The sequence below is a fragment of the Syngnathoides biaculeatus genome, chromosome 7 (genome assembly GCF_019802595.1).
Source record: "Syngnathoides biaculeatus isolate LvHL_M chromosome 7, ASM1980259v1, whole genome shotgun sequence".
Taxonomy (NCBI): Eukaryota; Metazoa; Chordata; class Actinopteri; order Syngnathiformes; family Syngnathidae; genus Syngnathoides; species Syngnathoides biaculeatus.
In genome coordinates this window covers 21007738-21032982 of record NC_084646.1, presented here as the reverse complement: position 1 = coordinate 21032982, position 25245 = coordinate 21007738, and the positions used below count along the sequence as shown (strand labels likewise).

The 25245-nt window shown below is 42.3% G+C and overlaps 1 protein-coding gene across 5 annotated transcripts in view; it reads left to right on the top strand.

The window, feature by feature from the left end:
- The first annotated feature begins 463 nt into the window (after nucleotides 1-463).
- negr1 (neuronal growth regulator 1) overlaps nucleotides 464-25245 on the top strand; it is a 212992-nt gene continuing 188210 nt past the window's right edge. For 4 of the 5 annotated variants that reach the window (XM_061825427.1, XM_061825426.1, XM_061825425.1 and 1 more), the window contains exon 1: nucleotides 464-996. In XM_061825427.1, coding sequence (XP_061681411.1) covers nucleotides 836-996 — 161 coding nt within the window. In that variant the 5' untranslated portion in view covers nucleotides 464-835. Of the gene's footprint in view, nucleotides 997-1442; nucleotides 1611-25245 lie in introns of those variants that run through there. The other variant, XM_061825424.1, reaches the window with a different exon arrangement.

The window sequence follows — 25245 nt, the reverse complement described above, 5'->3', positions numbered from 1 at the left end:
GGTCAAGATTTTGGCTGCTGAGTCAAGGCCCACGTCTGAAATGCACCACCTGCCATTTTTTGGGGGGTAACTCTGTATAGAGTGCTGGAAAAAAGCATTAGCACTGTTCTCACGTTCTTTTATTTTTGCATAGTTTTCCCACTTTTTTTCCACCCACGGATATTTTCACAACAGCGACAATTTTTCGTCATACAAAATCATGTGAACGTAAGTTCAAAATAAATTTTCAAGTAAAACCACGTGTACCTAATAAAGAGTCTTTTTATACTTACATATAATATATTTGTGTAAACGACAAAAAGAAAAGTGACTAAAAAGCCTTAACAGAAAACAAACACACAAAAAAAAAAACAGTACGTCGGTGATATCTGACAGTGATGTATCTCACCATCAGTATCAACTCCATTTCCACCAAAGGCTCACCTCCCTTTTTCCTCTGATAGCAATAAATAATAGGGGTGGTTCTCCAGTCGATATCTTTAATTGCTCCTGGGTTGTATCAATACCTGGCGGTCTCGCTGCTCCATCACCAGCCACTGGGAACGGGGTTGCCCGGGAAACGGCCGCATGGCAACAGGATCAGAGCCTGGGGGGTGTCTGCTTGGAGCTCCGCTCCCATTTTAAACCGCCTTTCCTCGCTAGATGGTGTGCAAGCCACTGGAGAGTACACTTCCTCGCACAGTGAGCTCACAGCATCGAACGAACCCGGGACATCTCAACGCTCGTCCGTAGCCGGCTGCGTGAAGCTTGGAAATAAAGGGTTTCTCCTCATTTTCGTCCACATTCAAGCAGACTCGGGAAAGAGCGGCGACCACGTCCAGTTGTGACGGACACAATGAGTGCGCTGTCGGATGCTTGTGTTTCGGGTCAGTGGCTATGTGCGATCCTCCTCAGCCTGGGCTGCTTCCTACCGTCGTGCTTGCCCGCGGGACAAACTGTGGACTATTCCTCCGTGGAAAGTGTGGTCAGCAGGCAAGGCGACACGGCTCTACTCAGGTAAAAACATCAACAACAAAAACTTCACTTTTTTGCTGCTCACTCCAGCTCCGCAAAGCTTGGACACCCACTTGTATTTCAAACCAGTGCTTGTAAACACCCAAAAGAGGGCTTTTGCCCCCCCAAGAGATGACACAATAGGGTGCTGTATTTTTTTTTTTTTTCCTATGGGGGTACGCCGACGGCTGACTGTGCTGCCCGCCAACTCGACGAAGTGTAAGCTAGCTCGACTCTTTAGCTCCACTTAAGTTTGAACACACATTTACTTTTCTCCGGAGGTCTGAACAACATTGATAGACGTCATACTCCATGTGATTTGTTTCGATAGTTTCTCACTGCATCATTAGACATGTTAGTTAGGACCAACGTCGAGCATCATCTCTGCGTGTATATGTTTAAGAGACTAATAAGAGTCGACTTTATAGTCAAATAGAATGTAAGAGAATGCAACTGTGTTTTATGGCAATGTGGGGGACGGTACAGTGTGATGTCGCAGTTTTAAATACGTGGCACGAGAACGGTTGTGTGGTCTGCATGACTCGCTGTTCCCCCCTCCTCTCCTCAATCCCGAGTTCACCCCCTTCCATCACTTGGGCGAGATGCCAGCTGCACAGGTAGCTATCCTTATGGTATAATACTGTTTGCTACGGGTGTGGTTTGATCCTAAAAACACACAATGACAGAGATGCAAAGATAAAGAATGTCAACATTGCCTTGAGTTTGATCATTTTGAAGATATGGTGGATGCTCCACACCCAAACATCTATCCTATAGGAGCCTGTTCAATCTATGGATTGTTTGAATTTGAAATAATATTTCCGATAGAGTGTATAAACATAAAAACGATGTTTAAGTAATTTCATTATAGAGTAGTTGTATAAGTAATAAAAAACATGGTGATTATTGTCTATAGGAAAATTAAAAATGTTACCTTACACTAAAAAAAAACAAACGCTCCAAAATGAAAAACAAAATGGAAATTTTAATGCAGACTAGGAGAGTAAAAAGTATGGATTTCACCTGATTTATTTAATTACTTTTGAATTCTGAGATGTTCACAAACTGAAACTTGGTTTTGGGAGTCCACGGTATAGAAAATAATTAGGCATGCAGCAGCTCTTCGAATCAATAGCGTTTGTGCACAAGCAGTGTTTGCATTTGGCAAAACAGGTAGAAACACTTCCTTCTGATTCAGTTTAATCTCTGTCAGGAGACCGGGAAGCAACTGTATGTACTGTATTAAGTGTCTTAGGTTTAAAGCAGCAAAATTGAAAACTAAATTGTCCATCCAGTAGATGTGAATATGAATGTGAATTTTTTTTTTTTTTTTTTAATGTCTGTGTCTACTGTTTACATTTCTAGTTTATGTGCTCTGCCATTGCTTGGCGAACAGTTAAGGTGTTACCCGGCTTCTCGCCCCTCGTCAGCTTTGATAGGTGCAAACACACCCACGACCCCAATAAGGATAAGATAAGGGGAATGGACGGATGATATACATGTACAGACCGTTTCAAAAAAATTAAAAACTCATGGAAAGGTTTATTTCTATCATTCCAAAATTTCATAGATTATAGATTCATGGCCCACAATTTGAATAATTTAAAGTATTTATTTGTTTATTTTTACATCCATTTTACTACCAACTCATAAAACCCCCCAAAATCATCCATTCATCCATTTTCTGAGCCGCTCATCCTCGCGAGGGTCGTGGGAGTACTGGAGCCATTCCCAACTATCGTAGGGCAGGAGGCGGGGTAGACCTTGAATTGGTTGCCAGCCAATCACAGGGCACAGGGAGACAGACAACAGTTAAACTCACAATCACACCCAGGGGCAATTTAGAGCCTCCATTTAACACAGGTTTTTGGGATGTGGGAGGAAACCGGAGCCCCTGGAGAAAAAAAACACACAGACTTGGGGATAACATGGCAAGCTCCACACAGACGGGGCCGGGATTTGAAGCCCGGTCCTCAGAGCTGTGAGGCTAACGCTCTGACCTGTCGTTCCACTGTCTCCCCCCCCACCCCCCCCAAAAAAAAAAATAAAAATCAGGAATTCAAACAAATAGAATACTGTAAAGGAATCACCATTTACTTCTCATTTTTTGTAGAAAAAAAGAAACAAATTAGGGTCACGTTAAAGCATTTAAAATATGGTACTTTCAAAACAAAATCTTTATCTTCAACACTTGTTTATAGGAATCCATCCATCCATTTACCCACTTATCCTCACAAGGGTTACGGGAGTGCTGGAGCCTGTCCCAGCTGTCAATGGGCAGGAGGCAGGGTACACCCTGAACTCGTCGCCAATCCCAGGGCACACGGAGACAGACAACAGCCGCACTCACAATCACACCTAGGGGCAATTTCGAGTGTCCAATTAATGTTGCATGTTTTTGGGATGTGGGAGGAAATCAGAGTGCCTCGAGAAATGGAGAGAACATGCAAACGCCACACAGGCGGGTCTGGGATTGAACCCGAGACCACAGTGCTGTGAGGCCAATGCTTTCCAGCTACTCCACCGTGCCGACCTGTTTAGGATTCCCTTTGCTTTAATCATTGCCTCAATATGCCATGGCATTGAGGCAATCAGCCTGTGGAGTGGTGGAATCCCTGATTTTCATGATGCTTGCTCTCAGTTCTTTGTTTTTGGATCTGGTGCCCCTCATTTTTCTCTTGATAATACCCCATAGATTCTCAATGGGATTTAGAGCAGGCAAGTTGGCTGGCCAGTCAAGCACTGTGATGGCATGGGCCTAAAACCAGGTTTTGGTGCTTCCGGCGGTGTGGCCCAGGTCCTGCTGGAAAAGAAAATCTGTATCTCCATACAGATGATGATGAAATCATTAAGTCCTCTAAAACATTCCAGTAGATTGGTGCAGTGACCTTGGATTTTAAGAGAGCAGGGTTTACAAACACTTGCACTCGATATTACACCCCATATTATGGGGTAGATCTTGAGGCCAAAAAAGGTTTGGGCACCCCTGCTCTAGACAGTCAATGAGTCTGAATTGACAGTCTCTATGTATCTGCCCTGGTATTGATAGATGATCAGTCTTATGTGCACCCCACTGTCAGCTTGGTAGACTCCAGCTACAGTGTGACTCCGAACAGAATAGGTGGTACTGAAAATGGATATATGGGACTAATAGGCACTTGCTGTAGTAGCTTATTATGAAACAGTGTATACGTGAAGTTTCATAGCACCTACAGATTGTCTGATTTACACTCTTTAGGCACAAAATACTGTATGGACAATTTTAGGAAGCGTTGATATCTTGTGCCAGAATCTAATATCCACTGTGATGCCCCAGAGGATTTGAAGGATGTGGAGGGCAAGGCTGCCCCATTTCACTGAATTCTCTAGATGTTGACACGAGTTGATGCTGGGTATGGACCTGAATACAGAGCAGTTGAACAGTCGAAAGTTCCACTCAGGGTTGCTCGCAGTCACTGATGTCTCACACTAACCTTTTGAATAGAGGTAGTTTGTGTTGTAAGGTTATCAATTTGATGGAATGCCATCAAGAGTTGATGGTTTCTACTTGCATGATTTGCTTGGTTCCTCTTCTTAGTTTTTGCTGTCTTTTAAAGTCAAACATCCCTTCAAAGAGTTCTCTTATGAATGTCTTGGGAGAAGCCTAGAGACTCCCTGGTGTCAATCTGGGGAGGCAAAGCTTTACCTGAATCCTGATGGTGTTTTGCACCAGAGATACTGTAAGATCAGTGCTGTGAATCAGCTCTGTTGCCTCCTACATTCAGAGTAAGTCTCAGCATGTAAATCCCTCCATCAAAAAACACCAAAAAATGCAGGAAATGGGGAAACCATCTTAAATTAGATAGCTTTCTGTTATTTCTGAAGTTATTCAGAGGACTCTTCAACCTTACTTGTTTGAGTACAGTAGATGCTTTTCTTGCACTTGCTGCAGTAATACAATAAAGCTTCTAAATTACTCCTCTTTATTCCCTGGTTTGCTTTTTCTTCTTTTTTCACCAGAGTAGTGATAAAAGTTGTTTTCTTTAAGCACATTGACACCTAGTATTTTATCCTTCACATCTTTTCATTGCTAATCAAGCATTAACTACAAAAATGTGGATTTCAAATTTTTATTCTTTTACTTATAGGGTGTTCAGGGTAGTGGTACTGGCCATTATTGGCAACAAAACTCCTTGACAATTAAGAAGGTGCCTGGAAGCTGATTGTTGGCCGAAGAAAATGGGAGATCTCTCACAAACTGACAAAGCTTGGAGCATGTAATTAGTCACTGCCACTAGATTATGGAGTTGATCCCGTGAGGTGCAAGCATTGTCGTATATTAATCCTCCCCCCACCCCACCTCCACCACCCCATTCAGTTCTGAGCACAACATTGCTGTTGTTCTGATTAATGTTAGACCACACCTAAATAAAATTTTTTGGCTTCTTGGACATGAGGAATAGTCCAGATGCGTACCATAACTCTTTTAATATTTTTTTATTACCCACAAGTTCTATCTTCAACAAAAGCCCATGTTGTTTAAAATGGCTTGTGCTGATTTCACCATGGATGAGTGAATCAAACCTAGACACATATGCTGAAAACTTTATTGTACTCCCTTAGGAGGCTTGTTGATTTCTAGTACTTAAGTGACAACATCCCCTCCCTTGCCCTCCATGAATTTCATGTCATTTTGGATTCAGTCGACTAACCTTGACTCTTACTAGTAAATGACCCATCTGTCAATAAATATGAGGTATACTGCCAGATGAAGAGTGCCCCCCATCTTCTGCTGTCAGCAAACTCACTATCAGTGGCACTCTTCCACACGGATAAGCAGCTGTAATCGCAAGTGTCTGTTAATTTAGTCTAACTTCACAAAAATATGAAGGATGTGGTGCGTAGTTAAAAAACAATGACAGCACTGATACATTTTCTCCTCATTAGACTCATACACCGTGTTAACTATCCATGTGGATTTATCTTGATTTCCAAACCTTGTGTGAAGATGTAAGTGCTGTTCACATGACAAAGGCTTTTATTTGTAACCAATAGTGTCCTACTCAAAGCCAAACTGTTATACAAAAGTAACTACGGCAATTACAATAATGTGAGAACATAGTTGGAAGTTCCACACACAATTCATTACATCTAACGCAAAAATCACTTCTCTTGCCAATAGACAGTTGATTAAAAAGCTAATTTTTTGCATGACTGGGTAGTATTGATTGACAGCTAAGGGTGCTATGTATGTATCTCTGCCCAGGAAAAACTGCCATGTATCATTTTCTCTAGCAATGCACATTGTTGGCTTATAACATAATGGTGTTTGTGGAAGTAAGATCTATTTTAAGTATGTTGTGTCCTGTGCTCATCACAAATTTTGTGCAAACAGAAATAGGAACTATTGAGGGGATGTTTACTCTTGATATGAACCAATTTTGAGTTTTTTGATGTCTCCTTAACACATACAGTAACTACGGTTAAAATAAATAAATAAACAAACAAAAGCCAATTTTCACTTTCTTTACTTCAACACTTTTCATTACAAGATCACAGTTTACCTTGATATGAGTTACAATTATGCAATCAGACACTCATTGAAGGAACCGTTTACCTCATTAGACACATCTTTGAATGTTAATGTAATACCATCATCCTGTTGTCTTTTTCCCCATATTTATTAATGTCACCAGTGTCGCTGCCTTGAATGTCACTTTCTTCATGATCCATATGTTCGTTTTCTTGACAACTTACATTTTTTGGATGTTTGACTTCCATTTTAACGTTGTGTGTGAAGCTTTTATTAAACAGGCTAGCTAGCTGTTTTGTTAGCCTCATGGTCACTCCTTACTGAAGTGTTTATTTTGTATTGATTACTCCAGTAATCAATATGATGAAAGCACATACCATATTTGTTTATTTGAGACTAGTTTCAAGACTTGTTTGAAATTATCTTTCAGATTATTGTTGCTGGAATTTAATTTGCAGTCTTACTTTCGTAAAATTGTCATAATTTTGAGGTTGTGTGTAATTGTATCAGGAAGCTCTTATTTTAGACCCAAAAAGTGTCTATGTTGTTTAGATTACTGGTTTTAAATAATATTCGTCCATCCACCCCTTCCATCTAATGTTGTCACTAACTGTAGAACTTAATTTTCGATTACAAAATGTCTCCACGTGGAGCATCAAGCGATTGGCGCTCCATCAAGAACAATTCACTGTTTTAGCATCTCATTATTCTACATGAAGCTATTAACAATGGGGACATCATAATGAAACAGAATCAGGATCAAGTGGGGGCTCTGTATCTTCCTGATGTATACTTTGCCAAGTCTGAGAGGATGTGCAGCTGTACTCAACAATCTCTAAATTTCCTTTGAGCTATGATGGTTCATGTCAGTGACCTTATGCAGAACTCGCAAGCTTCACCTCTGTTTATGGTTGTTTGAAATGTTCTACTGTATGTGGCAAGGCTCTGTACACCAGTACACGAACATCCACTTTAGGACTGGCCAATATAAAACATAAAAACAAAAGTCAATTTTTATTTATTCTTCACATAAATGATATTCCTAAATTATTCTTCCACTTCAAGAAAAAGCAAAAGCAAATTATAGTGACATTATTATTATTAAAAACAGTGTTGTTTTGGATTTTTTTTCTTCCCTTTCTGGGGTTTGCTTTATTTTCCCTGAAACTAAACATGGAAAAGTTTTTACAACCAGCATTATTAACTGCATTTTCAACTTTGACAAAAAAATATTTTTATTCTTTGCAGACAATGTGAAAAATAAGTGATTCTATCTATGCATCCATCCATCCATTCATCCATCCATCCATCCATCTCTGCCTACATTATCTGAGGTCAGGTGGTGGGGTCAGCAAGGGCAATAGAGTTCCAACAAGGAAACCCAGACTTCCCACTGAAGACAGCTCTTCCAGAGGGATCCCGAGACATTAACAGGCCAGCCGGGAGCCAACAGGGTGCTGTCCGGGTTGTGTGCGGGGGGGTGCATCCTATCCAAATGCCTGAGTCAACTCATCTGGCTCCTGTCTATGCAGGGGAGTAGCGGCTGGCTCAATTCTGAGGCCCTCATGGATAACCGAGCTCCTCACCCTATGTCTAAGCATGAATCTGGTTATATTGCGAAAAAAACTCATCTTAGTAGTTGTGTCCACAATTTTTTTTGTTTTTGTCATAATCCACACCTGTTCCCTTAGGTGGGGATCAGAATGTAGAGATCGATTGGTAAAATTTGGAGGGTTGCCTTTTGGCTCAGCTCATTCTTCACCATGACATGCAGAGTCCGCACCAGTCTGCCTGTCGATCTCCTGGTCCATTTTTCCCTCACTTTTGAAAAAGACCCGAGACACTTGAACTCCTACACTTGGGGCAGTATCTCTTCCTCTGATTCAGAGAGGGGACCTTTTCTGAATGAGGACCACAGTCTCAAATTTAGAGGTTCTGATTTTCATCCCAACCACTTCACACTTAGCTCTGAACCGCTCCAGTGGGAGCTGAAGATCATGGTTTGATGCTGCCATCATATCATCATCTTCCCGAAAACCAGGGACTTGGAAGAGACAGCAAGGACCCTACGCCACCCCTCCTGCTTCATGTGCTAGTCAGGAAACCCCTTCTCCAATTGGCTGACAAGTTTCAGTTAATAATATCCACCAATATCTCATATGGGCTGAAAATCTGAGCGACTCGCAAAATCATCAAAATTGCAATGACATTTCAAACGGTGTCTATTGCTCTAAAAGCCTGATTTCCATAGTGCACATGGAACATTATTTGAGAAGATCAGTGGAGTAGGTCATGTCCTTAGTAATCTTTTTTTTTTTCCTGAACTTGTTTTTTTCAATCGAGGATCTCAGAGGTGTTTGAAGTACTCATTCTGGCATTTTTATCTTCAGGAAATTCCACAAAGATGGCGATAGGTTGTCATGTTGCAATTTAAACAGAATCCCTAATACTTTTCATGAAATGGTTTAAATGTTGGCGGCATGGTGGATCACCTGGTAAAGCGTTGGCCTCCCAGTTGTGACGTCCCGGGTTCAATCCCGGACTCGCCCGTGTGGTGTTTGCATGTTCTACCCATGCCTGCATGGGTTTTCTACGAGCATTCCGGTTTCCTCCCACATCCTAAAAACATGCAACATTAATTGGACAATCTAAATTGCCCCTAGGTGTGATTGTGAGTGTGGCTGTTTGTCTCTATGTGCCCTGTGATTGGCTGGCAACCAGTTCAGGGTGTACCCTGCTTCCTGCTCGTTGACAGATGGGATAGGGTCCAGCACTCCCCGTGACCCTTGTGAGGATAGGCAGTTAAGAAAAAGGATGGATGGTTTAAATGAGAGAGAGAGAGAGAGAGAGAGGAGAGAGAGAGAGAGAGAGAGAGAGGAGAGAGAGAGAGAGAGAAAGTACAATTACAACCGTGTACAGTGCAAGAAATATGATTAAAAAGTGGAAAGAATAATTTTCAAACACACACTTGTGGCTGACCTCAGCTCTGTTGGCAATTTATTCCATTTCTGTACAGCATAATAGCTAAATGCTGCTTCAACATGTTTGCTTTGGACTCTGCACTCCACTATTTGACCTGAGTAAGTTGATCTCAGAGCTGGTCTGGGTTTGTATATGCTAATTGTAAGCCATACACTGTATTTCGATAATGTGCTAAATGTAAAATATTTGTGCATATACATTAATGTAAGTTGCTTTAACACATTCACACATGCACACACGAACGCAAACACACGCACAAAGATACACAAACACATGCACACTGTCTCTCCTTCATCTATCTGCATTGTGTATGACACTGTCAGGTGCCACAATCGAAATTCCCTGAGGCATGCAATCGCTTTCCAGCTAGCACAGAATTTCTTCCCTTCTCTAAAACAGCCACTTGTCTTTGGTGGAACTGTGTGGGCCAAGTCTCTCTGCTACAATCCTAAATCCAGGCATTGCCTTTGATTTGAACACAATGCCCCCGCTGGCTTCTTCTCTACACCATTTGAAGGAAACTTTGATTTTTCAAACATTCACCTGTGTTCTTGGTAGTGTAGTTGTTATCACAATATGAAGTGGATAAGCCCGTCATCTTTTTTTCATGGCCACCATTAGAGCAGTCCAACTTCTTAGCTCCACTCCTCCTAAAAATGAAATGAAATAAAAAAAATATAATATCGTGTTCGTAATGTTTCCATGCTATTGTATAGTGTGTCTTTAATTAGTGGCAAAGCTTTTGTGCAATCAGGCTCTGTGTTGGAATGAGTGCAGCAGTAGTTCACACAAACAATTAGAAGAGTCCTCACTTAAAGAAAATACTATGATATTTTTTTTACTTTTTTTCTGTTACACATTTAGCTTTTAACTGTCGAAGACATTTTCCCCTTGTGGGCTAACGTAGTGGTACTAAACAGCCTCTCGGTCTTGCACACATTTTTTTGGGCTGGAACATTCCCTCTGAATGTTCTGGAATCCTGATTTGTGGCCAGTTGGTGTTGATCTGAGTAATGCAGAATAATGTTGGAATTGGGCTGTTACATTCAAATCTTTTTAAAATCAATTACATTTTAGATCAGTGGTCCCCAAACCCAATCCGCAGACCAGTACTGGTCTGTGAGGGATTTGTTACCGGGCCACATAGAAGCATTGACCAATTTGTACAATTTCACGTGTCAACTATGTTTTAGCTGAAATTTCTCGTGTACAATCCGTTCTGAAGTATAATGCACACCTCCAAAGGTGACATAAAAAAAATCAGGAAAACTCTTCTACCAATGTACAATGCGCACCACCAATTCAATATTATCCATATGCTTAAAACATTATTAATTATCTGTATTTCTATTTTGCTAAGTTTGTGCTTATATTATTTGTACTTGTATCTTTTTTCAAAAAATTGTCAACAATAATAATTAATAATAATCTTTATGTATGTGCTGATATAGCAGTAATATATATATATATATATATCGGGACAGACCACAGGACATGCTTGTCCTGGTCCTTGTATTTGTCAGAACAAAACCCCTAAACCAACTAAAGTAAAAACTCAATGATGGCATAACATTTTATTTATACTGTTAATAACATGTATTACAGTCTTAAATAAATGAACTATTTAACACTGTTTAACTTAAACTCTGTGCAGAACCATTTTTTGCATGAAATGTTTGTGCATAGTGCAGTTTATGCACTACATTACACATCTGCTTCATCTCCACTCTAAAAAAGATCCATAAGCGGTACCTTTGCTGCATCGGTGTGGAAATCACCATGGATGACTTGGTCCACTTCCGGTGCTTCTCCATTGTTTCATAAACAGTGATCCCAACTTCTTCGTGCAGTATGTCATCCTCTGTGCCACAATGGCGTTTGTGAGGAAGCATTTTTTTAATCCACAGGGTCTTGGTTCCCTTTATTCTTAATTATTGTCAGTGGTTTGAGGCAAACCTCTACAGTGCTAATGGTGCAGCCTCTTGCCCACCGTGCAGCTACAATCTGTAGCAGCTCTTCTATGGCATCAGGTCGCTATCAAAAACATGAGACCTCAAACTAAATATACAACCTGTGTCAAGGGCACATTATAATGCAGCCCTATGGGGGCACAAACCAGTGCAATCTGTAGGCCGGTCCCAAGCCCGGATAAATGCAGAGGGTTGCGTCAGGAAGGGCATCCGGCGTAAAAAATGTGCCAAACAAATATGAGCATTCATCTAAAGAATCCCATACCGGATCGGTCGTGGCCCGGGTTAACAACGCCCGCTCCCGGCACCGCTAACCTGCAGGGCGTCGGTGGAAATTCAGCTATTGTGGGTCGAAGACAAAGAAGAGGAGGAAACCGGATCCATCGTCAGAAGAAAAAGAGGAATGCACAGAGCCTACAACAGAGTGTAGGGACTTTGAATGTTGGGACTATGACATGAAAAGCTCAGGAGTTGGTTGACATGATGATTAGGAGAAAGGTTGATATTCTGTGCATCCAAGAGAGCAGGTGGAAAGGTAGTAAGGCTAGAAGTTTAGGAGCAGGGTTTAAATTATTCTACCACGGAGTAGATGGGAAGAGAAATGGAGTAGGGGTTATTTTAAAGAAAGAGCTGGCTAAGAATGTCTTGGAGGTGAAAAGAGTATCAGATCGAGTGATGAGACTAAAATTGGAAATTGAGGGTGTTATGTATAATGTGGTTAGCGGCTATGCCCCACAGGTAGGATGTGACCTAGAGTTGAAAGAGAAATTCTGGAAGGAACTAGATGAAGTAGTTCTGAGCATCCCAGATAGCGAGAGAGTTGTGATTGGTGCAGATTGTAATGGACATATTGGCAAAGGAAACAGGGGCGATGAAGAAGTGATGGGTAAGCACGCCATCCAGGAAAGGAACTTTGAGGGACAGATGGTGGTGGACTTTGCAAAAAGGATGGAGATGGCTGTAGTGAACACTGATTTCCAGAAGAGGGAGGAACATATAGTGACCTACAAGAGCGGAGGTAGAAGCACGCAGGTGGATTATATTTTGTGCAGACGATGTAATCTGAAGGAGGTTACTGACTGTAAAGTAGTGGTAGGAGAGAGTGTAGCTCGACAGCATTGGATGGTAGTGTGTAGGATGACTCTGGTGGTGGGTAGGAAGATTAAGAAGACAAAGGTAGAGCAGAGAACCATGTGGTGGAAGCTGAGAAAAGAAGAATGTTGTGCGGCCTTTCGGAAAGAGGTAAGACAGGCTCTCGATGGACAGCAGAAGCTCCTGGAAGACTGGACAATGACAGCCAAGGTAATCAGAGAGACAAGCAGGAGAGTACTTGGTGTGTCTTTTGGTAGGAAAGGGGAGAAGAAAACTTGGTGGTGGAACCCCAAAATACAGGGAGTCATATAAGGAAAGAGATTAGCGAAGAAGAAGTGGGATACTGAGAGAACTGAGGAGAGGCGAAAGGAGTACATCGAGGTGCGACGTAGGGCAAAGGTAGAGGTGGCAAAGGCTAAACAAGAGACGTATGAAGACATGCACACCAAGTTGGACATGAAAGAAGGAGAAAAGGATCTCTACAGGTTGGTCAGACAGAGGGACAGAGATGGGAAGGATGTGCAGCAGGTAAGGGTGATTAAGGATAGAGATGGAAATGTGTTGACTGGTGCCAGTAGTGTGCTAAATAGATGGAAAGAATACTTTGAGAAATTGATGAATGAAGAAAATGAGAGAGAAGGAAGAGTTGAAGAGGCAAGTGTGAAGGACCAGGAAGTGGCAATGATTTCTAAGGGGGAAGTCAGAAAGGCACTACAAAGGATGAAAAATGGAAAGGTAGTTGGTCCTGATGACATACCGGTAGAGGTATGGAAGCAATTTGGAGAGATGGCTGTGGAGTTTTTGACCAACTTATTCAACAGAAAACTAGCGGGCGAAAAAATGCCTGAAGAATGGAGGAAAAGTGTAATAGTTCCCATTTTAAAGAACAAAAGGGATGTTCAGAGCTGTGGGAACTATAGAGGAATAAAGTTGATGAGCCACACAATGAAGTTATGGGAAAGAGTAGTGGAGGCTAGACTCAGGACAGAAGTAAGTATCTGCGAGCAACAGTATGGTTTCATGCCGAGAAAGAGTACCACAGATGCATTATTTGCCTTGAGGATGCTAGTGGAAAAGTACAGAGAAGGTCAGAAGGAGCTACATTGTGTCTTTGTGGATCTAGAGAAAGCCTATGACAGAGTACCAAGAGAGGAACTGTGGTGCTGCATGCGTAAGTCTGGTGTGGCAGAGAAGTATGTTAAAATAGTACAGGACGTGTATGATGGCAGCAGAACAATGGTGAGGTGTGCCTTAGGTGTGACAGAGGAATTTAAGGTGGAGGTGGGACTGCATCAGGGATCAGCTCTGAGCCCCTTCCTGTTTGCAGTGGTAATGGATAGGCTGACAGATGAGGTTAGACTGGAAACCCCTTGGACCATGATGTTCACAGATGATATTGTGATATGCAGTGAAAGCAGGGAACATGCAGAGGAAAAATTAGAAAGATGGAGACATGCACTGGAGAGGAGAGGAATGAAGATTAGCCGAAGTAAAACAGAATATATGTGCGTGAATGAGAAAAGTGGAGGGGGAAAAGTGAGGCTACAGGGAGAAGAGATAGCGAGGGTGGACGACTTCAAATATTTAGGGTCAACAATCCAGAGCAATGGTGAGTGTGGTAAGGAAGTGAAGAAACGGGTCAAAGCAGGTTGGAACAGCTGGCGAAAGGTGTCTGGTGTGTTATGTGACAGAAGAGTCTCTGCTAGGATGAAGTTTACAAAACAGTGGTGAGGCCGGCCATGATGTACGGATTAGAGATGGTGGCACTGAAGAAACAACAGGAAGAAGAACTGGAGGTGGCAGAAATGAAGATGTTGAGGTTCTCGCTCGGAGTGACCAGGTTGGATAGGATTAGAAATGAGCTCATTAGAGGGACAGCCAAAGTTGGATGTTTGGCTGACAAGGTTCGAGAGAGCAGACTTCGATGGTTTGGACATGTCCACAGACGAGTGAGTGAGTATACTGGTAGAAGGGTGCTGAGGATGAAGCTGCCAGTCAAAAGAGCGAGAAGAAGACCAAAGAAAAGGTTGATGGATGTTGTGAGGGAGGACACGAGGACAGTGGGTATAAGAGAGGAGGATGCACAAGATAGGCTTAGATGGAAAAAGATGACACGCTGTGCCGACCCATAACGGGACGAGCCGAAAGGAAAAGAAGAAGAAGAACTCAAGGGCGCATTATAAAAAGAGAGCATTTTAATTGTGTGCGCCTTCCCAATTTTTTAATGTGCCCATTACAAGAGTTTCTACGTTGTTTGAGTTCTCGTTTTGATAGCGTCCTGACGCCATAGTATTCCTCCATCTCTAGGAACTGCGCAACTCTCCCACATCTCAAAACTCTTCCATATGCTTTTTGATGGATGATTTTCTCCTTCGTCTTCCTCCACAATCTCACATTCAATTCAGCCACCTTGAAATGCCACGCTGCTTCGGAGTTGCCTGTCATGGTCCTGCCGGTCCAGCTCTGGCTGGGCGGGTCGCAGCACACCTGTGCCTCATCCTGGCTGATTCACCTCTGTATTTATAGGACCCAGGGGACGGCTGGTCTTCGCCAGATCGTCGCAACTCATGCCCCGTTCCTGCACTCCCGTATTCTTGATCGTGAACCCTGGTGTACCGACCTCCGCCTGTCCTCCGACTGACCCCGTAAGCTTGACATCGTTGACAGTCCTGCTATCTCTGATCGATCTCCCGTGTACCGACCCCTGCTTGCCCGCGGACCTGCTCTTTTCGACTGTCTGCCTGATCCGCGACCTTGGAACAAATAAACACTTTTCCCGAACTACCTTTGCGTCTCCGGAGTCCTGCATTTGGGTCCTTCCTTCGTACCGATGGGTCGTGACAGAACGATCTGGCCAAACCAGGACCCAGCAGGAAAGACTCGGCATTGCCGGGACCGACGCTCGGTAAACTGACTACTGAAGGACCAAGCCTGTCCTATCCGGGTAGGCTCCATGATATTGCCCCCTTCTTCCTTTTCACACGCACCGCCTGCGTGCCATGAATACGTCCCAACCACGACCCACTCAGCGCCTCATACTCTTTTGGACTCTGATTTTTCGGACTATAAGGAAGACCTTGATTTATATGACCGGCTAACTATGAATTTCCTCTCCCAATCTTTAGTCCCAGTCAGTTTGCTTCACCTCCCCGTGTTTCCCGCTCCCGAGTGTCTTCGCCCGGTAGGTCCAAGTCTTCGTCCTCCAATCCTTTTTTGGGAACTCGCTTGGCCATCTACCCGGGTCCTCCGCGTGGTGGCCAGAGGAGACGCCCAGGGCGGGTGCTCCCCTGTGCCTCCCGCTGCGCGGCGACAAAGATGCCGTCCTCGTCCATCCACTCCCAACCGGCAACGGCCAAACCAGCAGATCCGGAGCTGGTTGGGTAAACTTCCAGCTCAGAGGGAGGAGGGGTCCGCAAATCCCGAGGTGCAGCGACTTAAGAATCACGAGGTCTTCTATCGCGAAATGCAGGTAGAAATAGAGCCGGTCATTCTCGTCGCTCCGTGCCGTACCCAAGAACGATCTATTTACGCCCTCCTGTGTCAGCCAGTTCTCCTCCGGGATCCCTGACTATGAGCCAGTCGGACTCCGTCTGAAGGTGCCGACTCTCATTCATGAACAAGCGCCCAGTTCAGGAGTGCCAAGGCAAACACCAAAAGAGCAACAACGCAGGGTTCTGCTGCGTGTGGGGTTTAGGGAGCCAATCTCCAAATCCCATGTTCCCATCCAGGAGGTGGCCGGATCATCGCAACTCATGCCCCATTCCTGCACTCCTGTATTCTTGATCGTGAACCCGGAGTCCTGCATTTGGGTCCTCCCTCCGTACCGATGGATCGTGACGTTGCCCACTTCTTTGGCAGGAGTGATGGCACTTTTCTTTTAAATGCGACTGGATAACTAGCCCTTGTAGTCTTCATTTTTTGTCGTAGTTTAAGTTAGAACAACCTCAAGAGCAGCTGTTTCTGATGTTGGGTGCAGTAGGAACAAATATATTTATGTCAAATATAAAATTTTCCTTAATTTTTTATTCACATTGTTTTACCTAGTTCTTATGGATACACTGATAAGAAGTTTTCCTATTTTTTGACAATAAATGGCATTCATTCATTCTTGTTAAAGCCCACTACTTTATGTTCACAGCGCTCGTTTGGCAGTAGAGAGGTTCTCTAGTGACGTAGATATATTTGAGAAGTTGAAATGACATGAATTCAAGCCTCTCAGAATGAAAACAGAAACTGTAACTCAGGAATGTGTTGACAATTTTAAATTATATTTGACGTTTAGCATGGTACCTTCCAGCCAGAATTACACCCCAAATAGTAGATGATTTGGTAAAATATAGCAACCTTAAGTAAATATTTATCATCTCTCACATTGAAGAGCTCTCCAGGACACTTCAAATGGATGCTTTTATTTTTCCAATTCAAATCCCCAAGTCATCAGTGTCCATTTATCGACTGATATTCGAGCAATATTTTTCACATATACACACATTTATCATTTTACCATTAATATGGGATTGTGCACAGGTTCATGAATTATTCATGCTTGCATTGCTTTGTAGAGATTAAGGACAGAATAAGAATATTTTTCATTAAAAGCAGAGTCAAATGCATTGAGCAGCTATTGAACAAGCAAGTATGTCAAAGGAAGGACTGCTATGTTCTGAGATTGTCTTCAAGAGAGCCTGTGTAAACCTAGATGAGAGCCAAAACTCAAAGGCTTCCTTACATACCATTACCACCTTCTCGTCGTAGGAAATTGTCAAGATTTTCCTTGGGATGTCACAAGTGCAAGCCTCTCATATTTTGCTTTCCGACTGGTGAAGTGACAGTTCTTAACGATGCAGCCTGGAGACTCTGAGCTGCTTATAAATTAGTGATAGCAGCAATAAAAATGGCAAAGACAGAATCATATTTGAAAATGAAAACAATTTTGGCAGATTATGTGGTTATACGTGGAAACTGTGGTCATCCAAATGATACCAAGGTTTATTTATTTATTTCAATAGTCTAATCAGACTTAGGAATGGAGTACTCATCATACAATCATATGAAGACTTCTTAAGCTTTACTCACAAATTGTGCCAATTAGTTGTGGATCAGTGTACACCAACAATTTGTGAACCTTAGCCCTTAAATTGAAACCAGAGAATGCAAAACATTTGAAACCAGAGACTGTAAACCACAATTAATTGAATCTTTTCCAACCTTATGCTTCGCAACTGTCGTAGGTTCCTGCATTTACAATACATCTGTGGATGAATCTATATGTGAACCTTTTGTGTTGTTCATCAAACTTTGAAAGCATACAGGCTTTCTTTTTGCTCTGCAGCAACCCTCAACCCCTAAAGAGATTAAAAGGTCACAGGGTTGTCAGTTAAACTACAGGAAGAATGGAGACCACTGATGTGTCCTTGAACCATACATTAAATCAAAATTGTGTCTGTAACTGTCATCATAAGCATTACACACATATTACAAGTTATATAAGTCACCTTCAATGAAAACTGGTGAAATCCGCAGATAGCATAATGAACCAGAGCATAGTCCTATTGGATAGCACAAGGCTTTTGTCCGGACTGTGTTTACAAACTCATTTGTAATGTATTCTTTATGTGCACAGAAACCTTGTAGTTGTAGTTTTACAAAGAAATATGCAGCAAATGCAGCCCACCTTATTTCTCACCTAATGTGTGCTACATGGTGAACGTAGCCCCCCATCGTGTGGCTGACATGTTAGCAGGCTTGTGAGTAGTGCTTAATCAGAAGAGCACCTCACACATGTCTGCGTGGGTGGTTTGCTTGGAGCAGGAACTCACATACGCAGAGAAGGGAATTTGTGGGGTTGCCCAATTAGTGCTGAAAAGGGAAGTGATACGAGAATACATCAGTAATAACGAGTGCACTAGAAGAACTGGGTCATCAATCATAATGCTAGCTTCCGGCTAGCACCAACCATATTCTTTCACAAGGAGGGAATAGCAGGAGCCAATTCTGACAATGTTTGAACTGACCAACCTTGGGACAGTGACCGCTTATAAATGCTCCCATTTAATTTTTATGATGGATCAATGCTGTAGCATTATCACAACTACATAACACAATAATTTACTTTACTTTCACCAAGTGCAATGTATTGTATTGATTATTTTAATTTGTTGGTTAGTCATCAGGATTGCACTAAAATTACCATTTTCTTGTGAAATGAGGGATGGAATACAGGCTCAGGAACATCATAAAAAGATGAAGATTAGAAGAAGATTAGGGGATTTTCTTGGTTCACCAAAATGAAAATTCTTGGTAGGAACCGAAAATGAAGAAACTAAAGTTGAAAACCAAAATTCTGAACTCAAGCATTATCCCCCTTATTAGTAAAACTGCATTTATCTAGTCTTTTTTATTATTTTATAATATTTTATATTTTTATACAGTGGAACCTTGATGTACCAGACTAATTGTGGCATGGTGTACATACCATGTACAGTGCAACATTTTTCTTTTGGATTTTTTTTGTGCCTCAAAATGCACAGTTCAGTAAAAAGTTATCCATCCATACATCCATTTCCTTAGCCGCTTATCCTCACAAGGTTCACGGGGAGTGCTGGAGCCTATCCCAGCTGTCAACGGGTAGGAGGCGGGGTACACCCTCAACTGGTTGCCAGCCAATCGCAGGGCACATAGAGACAAACATCTGCACTCACAATCACACCTCGGGGCAAATTAGAGTGTCCAACTAATGCTGCATGTTTTTGGGATGTGGGAGGAAACCGGAGTGCACGGAGACAACCCACACAGGCACGGGGAGAACATGCAAACTCCACACAGGTGGGTCTGGGCTTGAACCCAGGACCTCAGAATTCTGAAGCCAATACTTTACCAGCTGAGCCACTACGCCGCCAGTAAAAAGTTATTGTAGATAAATATTTTTATAAATGTTTGAAAGTTTTTGTATTTTAAGTTTACCACACCTGTGTGGTTGGTCTTGGTGACATTCCTTGCATCAGGGGTGCTCAATGCGTAGAATGGTCAATCGTGAGGCAGTTTTTGTCGATCGCGGGACACCGTGCGAAAAAAAAAAAAGACGTCAACCAACATTCCATGTAAACTTCATCTTGGTTGTTTTGGCAGCGTCTTTAATATCAAGGACGAGCGCTCTAGATGCATTTTGAACTTGAGAGGTTACGCACGCAGAGTCAACAGCTGTGGAAAATGGCACCTTGGAAGAAGAAAGGAGGGAGAAAGGGAGTTGCTGGGTGGAGCTTTGATGATGCAGCCAATCAGCTCCAAAAGGCGGATCTGGCGTTTTTTTATTTTTTTTTTAATGTTGTTTTTTTTTTTTTTGGGGGGGGGACACACGTCATGCACTGAATCCGGGACAGATGATCCGCAAAGTAAAGAGGGATTACTGTATTATAAGATATATTATTTGTCTTTGCGACTTTTATTAATGTTAATACAAACAAGATCAAGCTAATGGGGAAAGCCTAGTGATTATTATATATATATATTAATATCAAAACAGGCACAGTAAAAGTATAAATATAGATACTGGTTTATTAATATGTAAAATAATTTCTGCCGAAGCTGCTTGATCAGTAAAGCAAATGAAGTAATCTGTGTTTTTTTTTTTTCATTTCGACTGAGATTGTTTGATGGAGTGTGAACCACCTCTCCCCCCCCAAAAAAAAAAAAAAAAAGTTTTGTCAATGCTTTGCACGACTCTTCAGAAAACATTTTCCGAAATTGGACACTTTGCCTGTATGAGTAAGTTGTTTGTTTATATAAAGTACCAAAAGCTGAATATTATTGTTGTTTTTAATGTATAAAATATCTAAAAGTTATGATCTGGTCTCTTAGTTCTCTGGTTCATTTTTGGCCATACGCTCTCCAGCTAACTGTGTAACATACAGGTACTTTAAGGTACTATCTCCCTTAGGAGTCATACATTAGTATAATAAGAAGCGGTCACAGAAGCTGCCCTCACAATGGGAGAGAAGCTTTTACTGTGAGAATTTAGTCTGATGATTATGCTTTTGTTCTGCTACTATTCCTTAATACGACCTTTAGCACACATGCATGGGGAGTAATGTCAGGACCAATTATGTAAACACTATGACTCTTGATACAGAATCCAACAGCCTGACATCCACCAATCATAAAACAGTCATTTACATTAGATGAATAGTGTCATTAGGTTTTTGTCCCTCCATTAGAGCAATACTGCATTTCTCACAAATCATCCTCAACAACATTATCTTGATCTTAATGTCCATACGGCATCTGTGAGCGCAGTGGAGTTAGCACGTGTTATTGCTTCAGTGGAGATGTTTCTAAAGAGGGAAGAGCACATTGCATTAACTGCCATTATTTTCCAAACCTGCCCATGTTTCTCTGTATTTCAGGTCAGTTTAGCTGTTATTTTCAGAATGTATGAACTTCATTTATACATTCAAGAACTCTATGCATGTGCTGTCCTCACGACACATTACTATGTGAAGCTAGACAGCCAGTGAACCTATAAAGAAACTCCGTACATATAGCGTTCTTTTCTTGCTTTTATGGAGGTCTCTTGTGGTAAATGAATTAATAGATGTAACTGAAAGATACAGAAAAATATACATTACGCTGTGCCCTGTGTGCCATTGTGCAAAGTACAGGTAGCTAGCTTATTTATGCTAAACACAACAATAGCTAGATCAACGATCACTTGTTTACATCAAGCCTTCAAATAAAATATAATTGTGACCCCAACCTAATGTCTGTGCACATACAATACTTAAAAAGACGAAGGTTTCCCAAGGTTTAAACGTGTAGAACACATTCAGCGTAGTTACAAGTTGTTCTCAGACTTAATGTTCACCATGCTCATATTTTCACCGGTGACACGTCAAAGATCCTCTAAAGAGATACAGAGAACTCACTCCGCTCACAGGTCACAAGGTGTCACCCTGACGCTTTTTCTTTTAAATCATTTTAACACAACACATCATGAAATAAAGATATTTTTAACTTTTTAACTAACATATTTATCTTATATAATACACAAATATAAAAATCTTTTAACTAAAGACATTACACTCCCTGCTTGATATAATTACATTCTTCTTCTTCTTTTCCTTTCGGCTTGTCCCGTTAGGGGTCGCCACAGCGTGTCATCTTTTTCCATCTTACCCTATCTTGTGCATCTTCCCAACCCCAAAAACCCCAACTGCCCTCATGTCTTCCCTCACCACATCCATCAACCTTCTCTTTGGTCTTCCTCTCGCTCTTTTGCCTGGCAGCTCCATCCTCAGCACCCTTCCACCAATATACTCACTCTCTCGCCTCTGAACGTGTCCAAATCATCGAAGTCTGCTTTCTCGAACGTTTTCTCCAAAACATCAAAGTTTGGCTGTCCCTCTAATCAGCTCATTTCTAATCCTGTCCAACCTGTTCACTCCGAGCGAGAATCTCAACATGTTCATTTCTGTTACCTCCAGTTCTGCTTCCAGTTGTTTCTTCAGTGGCACCGTCTCTAATCCGTACATCAAGGCCGGCCTCACCACTGTTTTATAAACTTTGCCCTTCATCCTAGCAGAGACTCTTCTGTCACATAACACACCAGACACCTTACGCCAGCTGTTCCAACCTGCTGGGACCCATTTCTTTACTTCCTTACCACACTCACTATTGCTCTGGATTGTTGACCCTAAATATTTGAAGTTGTCCACCCATGCTATCTCTTCTCCCTGTAGCCTCACTCTTCCCCCTCCACCCCTCTCATTCACGCACATACATTATGTTTTACTTTGGCTAATCTTCATTCCTCTGCTTTCCAGTGCATGTCTCCATCGTTCAAACTGATCCTCCGCCTGCTCCTTGCTTTCACTGCATATCACAATATCATCTGTAAACATCATGGTCCAAGGGGATTCCAGTCTAACCTCGTCTGTCAGCCTATCCATTACCACTGCAAACAGGAAGGGGCTCAGAGCTGATCCCTCATGCAGTCCCACCTCCACCTTGAATTATTCTGTCGCCTTACTACCTTTCCACCTGCTCTCTTGGAAACACAACATATCAACCTTTCTCCTAATCATCATGTCAACCAACTCCAGACCTTTTCCTGTCATGGTCCCAAAATTAAAAGTCCCTACACTCAGTTGTAGGCTCTGTTCATTCCTCTTTTACTTCTGACAATGAATCCGGTTTCCTCCTCTTTGTTTTCGACCCACAGTAGCTGAATTTGCACCGACACCCTGCAGGTGCTGGGGGCGGGCGTTGTTAACCTGGGCCACCACCGATCCGGTATGGGATTCTGTATTTGTTTTGCACAGTTTTTACGCCGGATGCCCTTCCTGACGCAACCCTAAATGACCAGCATATTCATGAAACATCGCAAGGAATATTCAATGAGTCTCCGAAAGTAAAACCACAATATCTGAAATAGGTTTCAAGAACAACTTCACAGTCCCTTCTTTAACAGTCCAGACTTCCACTTTGCGGACTTTGTTTTCACTGCTGGGTAGAGTTTTCACTATCAGTCTCATCGGCCATTCATTCCTGTGTGCCTAAACATCCTTTAACAGGACAAGATATCCTTCTTTGACATTGGTCCGTTTTTCAGTCCATTTTGTGCGTTTCTGCAGAGTAGACAAATATCCACCTTTCCAACGCTTCCAAAACGTGTCCGCTAGCTCTTGTACATGTTTCCATTGTTTTCCATACAACTGTCCAGAGGAGAAATTTCCAGATGGAGCAAAAACTGTGCTTGACTTTTGTTTGAAAGAAGCAACAACATGAATTAGTTTGGTTATAGCTTTGCATGCTTTCGTCCAACTTGAGTATTTTCCAAAGCGCTTCACACCTAGATGTGACTCTGATACTGCAGTTGTGTGTGTTTTTATTTGTGGTTGTATTTCTTTTATTCATTCAGTCATTTTTGGGTTCTTCGAGTGTGAATGGCTCATCTTTGTGGGAATGAATGAGTTTTTCTGAATACAGAAATTTGGGGCCAATGAACCAGATACTGTTTTTAAGTTCAGCAGCTGGAATAAACCTAGTTGCCTGGTCTGCTGAGTTTAACCCCGTTGGCACCATTGGTCTGGTTTTGTGAATAACTTAATGCGTGTGACACGGTTGGCTACATACATGTAGAACCTTTTTGAAGAGTTGTGTATGTACCCTAACACAACACGACTGTCAGTGAAAAACGTAACATTGTCAATTTTGATGTCCAACTCATCTCTGACCAACTCATACATCTCCACTGCATGTAAGGCAGCACAAAGTTCTAGCCATGGAACAGTGTGCGCTGGACAGGGTGCAAGTTTTGACTTCCCCATCACAAAACCTACATGGTACTGACCTTGAGTCTCTAAAGAACACAGGTACACTACTGCCCCTATAGCTACAGTAGATCCGTCCGAGAAAATACACAGCTCATTTCTTTCCATGGCACTTAGCAATCCTAGACTGTAGCACCTTTTGATTTGGAGATCCTCAAGAGCTTTTAACGAGTCTTTCAATGAGACCCCTATCTCCTCTTTTTCTGGAGGAAGAGGTGCATCCCAGTCTCTCTCTTCAGATGACAGTTCTTGGTGTAGTGCCTTGCCTTCCATGACAACAGGAGCAGCAAAACCCAAGGGGTCATGCAGACTGTTGACGGTTGACAGTGCTCCCCGGCGTGCAAATTGTTTTGTCTCATTTGATACAAGGTAAGTAAAACTGTCAGTTTGAATGTTCCAACAGAGTCCTAAACTCCTTTGTACTGGGAAAGGATCTGTTCCAAGGTCCAAATCTTTCAAGTTTTTAGCATGGTCCTCCACAGAAAATGCTTCCATGACCAGGTTACAGTTAGAAGCCACTTTGTGGAGACGCAGTTTGGATTCTGCTCACATGTTTGTAGTTCTCGTTAACAGGTCTACTGCTTGTTCTGGTTTCTGTGGGTGGTATACACCGAATGTTGGATGATACCAATGTTTTTTGCCTTCTGCCAGAGGGGGAGCAGCTCAGCTTGATTGTTATCCAGCATTTTCTGCATGAAGTGGATGTAGTGCTCGCTCATTTTTGGCTTATTTTCCAAAGTCTTTTTCGGTGAGTTGAGGCGTTTTAAGGCCTGATCTCTGTTGCTTGGCAGCCTTCCTCTTGGACAGTGGAAGGGTTAAGGAGCAACCCAAGTGTTTTCCTTGTTCTGACTAACTGCAACATCCATAAGCGTTAGAAAAGTTGTGTCATCGATAGATAACGCTACCTTGTCATCTGACTGTTCTGTCAAACACAGACTGACCGAGCTTGTGTGTGTGAACTGTGGAGTCTGCAATGTTTGCAACTGCTAGTGTATTTAGCTGAGGCCTAACACTACAGTCTTCTTTCACTGGAATGGTGTTTGGACATGGCTCGAAGTAAGTTGTGCGTGCGTTTTCTAACATATGTGACTTGTATACATTAACCTCTGTTGTGCTGTGAGATTTACCTAAACATACCTCCTCCACTATAACCCAACCTGTGTTCAGTCTTTGGGCATAAGGAGCATTGTTGGGGCCGTTTATCTGTTCACGCACCTTATGAACCCGGAGGATGTCCCTTCCCAGGAGTAGGAGGATTGGAGAATGATGATCAACAGGTTGGATTTTGTCTGTGATTGATAGAAGATGAGGGTGATACTGTGTGATATCAAGTGAGGGGATCTGGATTTGTCATCCGGAACTGAGTCAC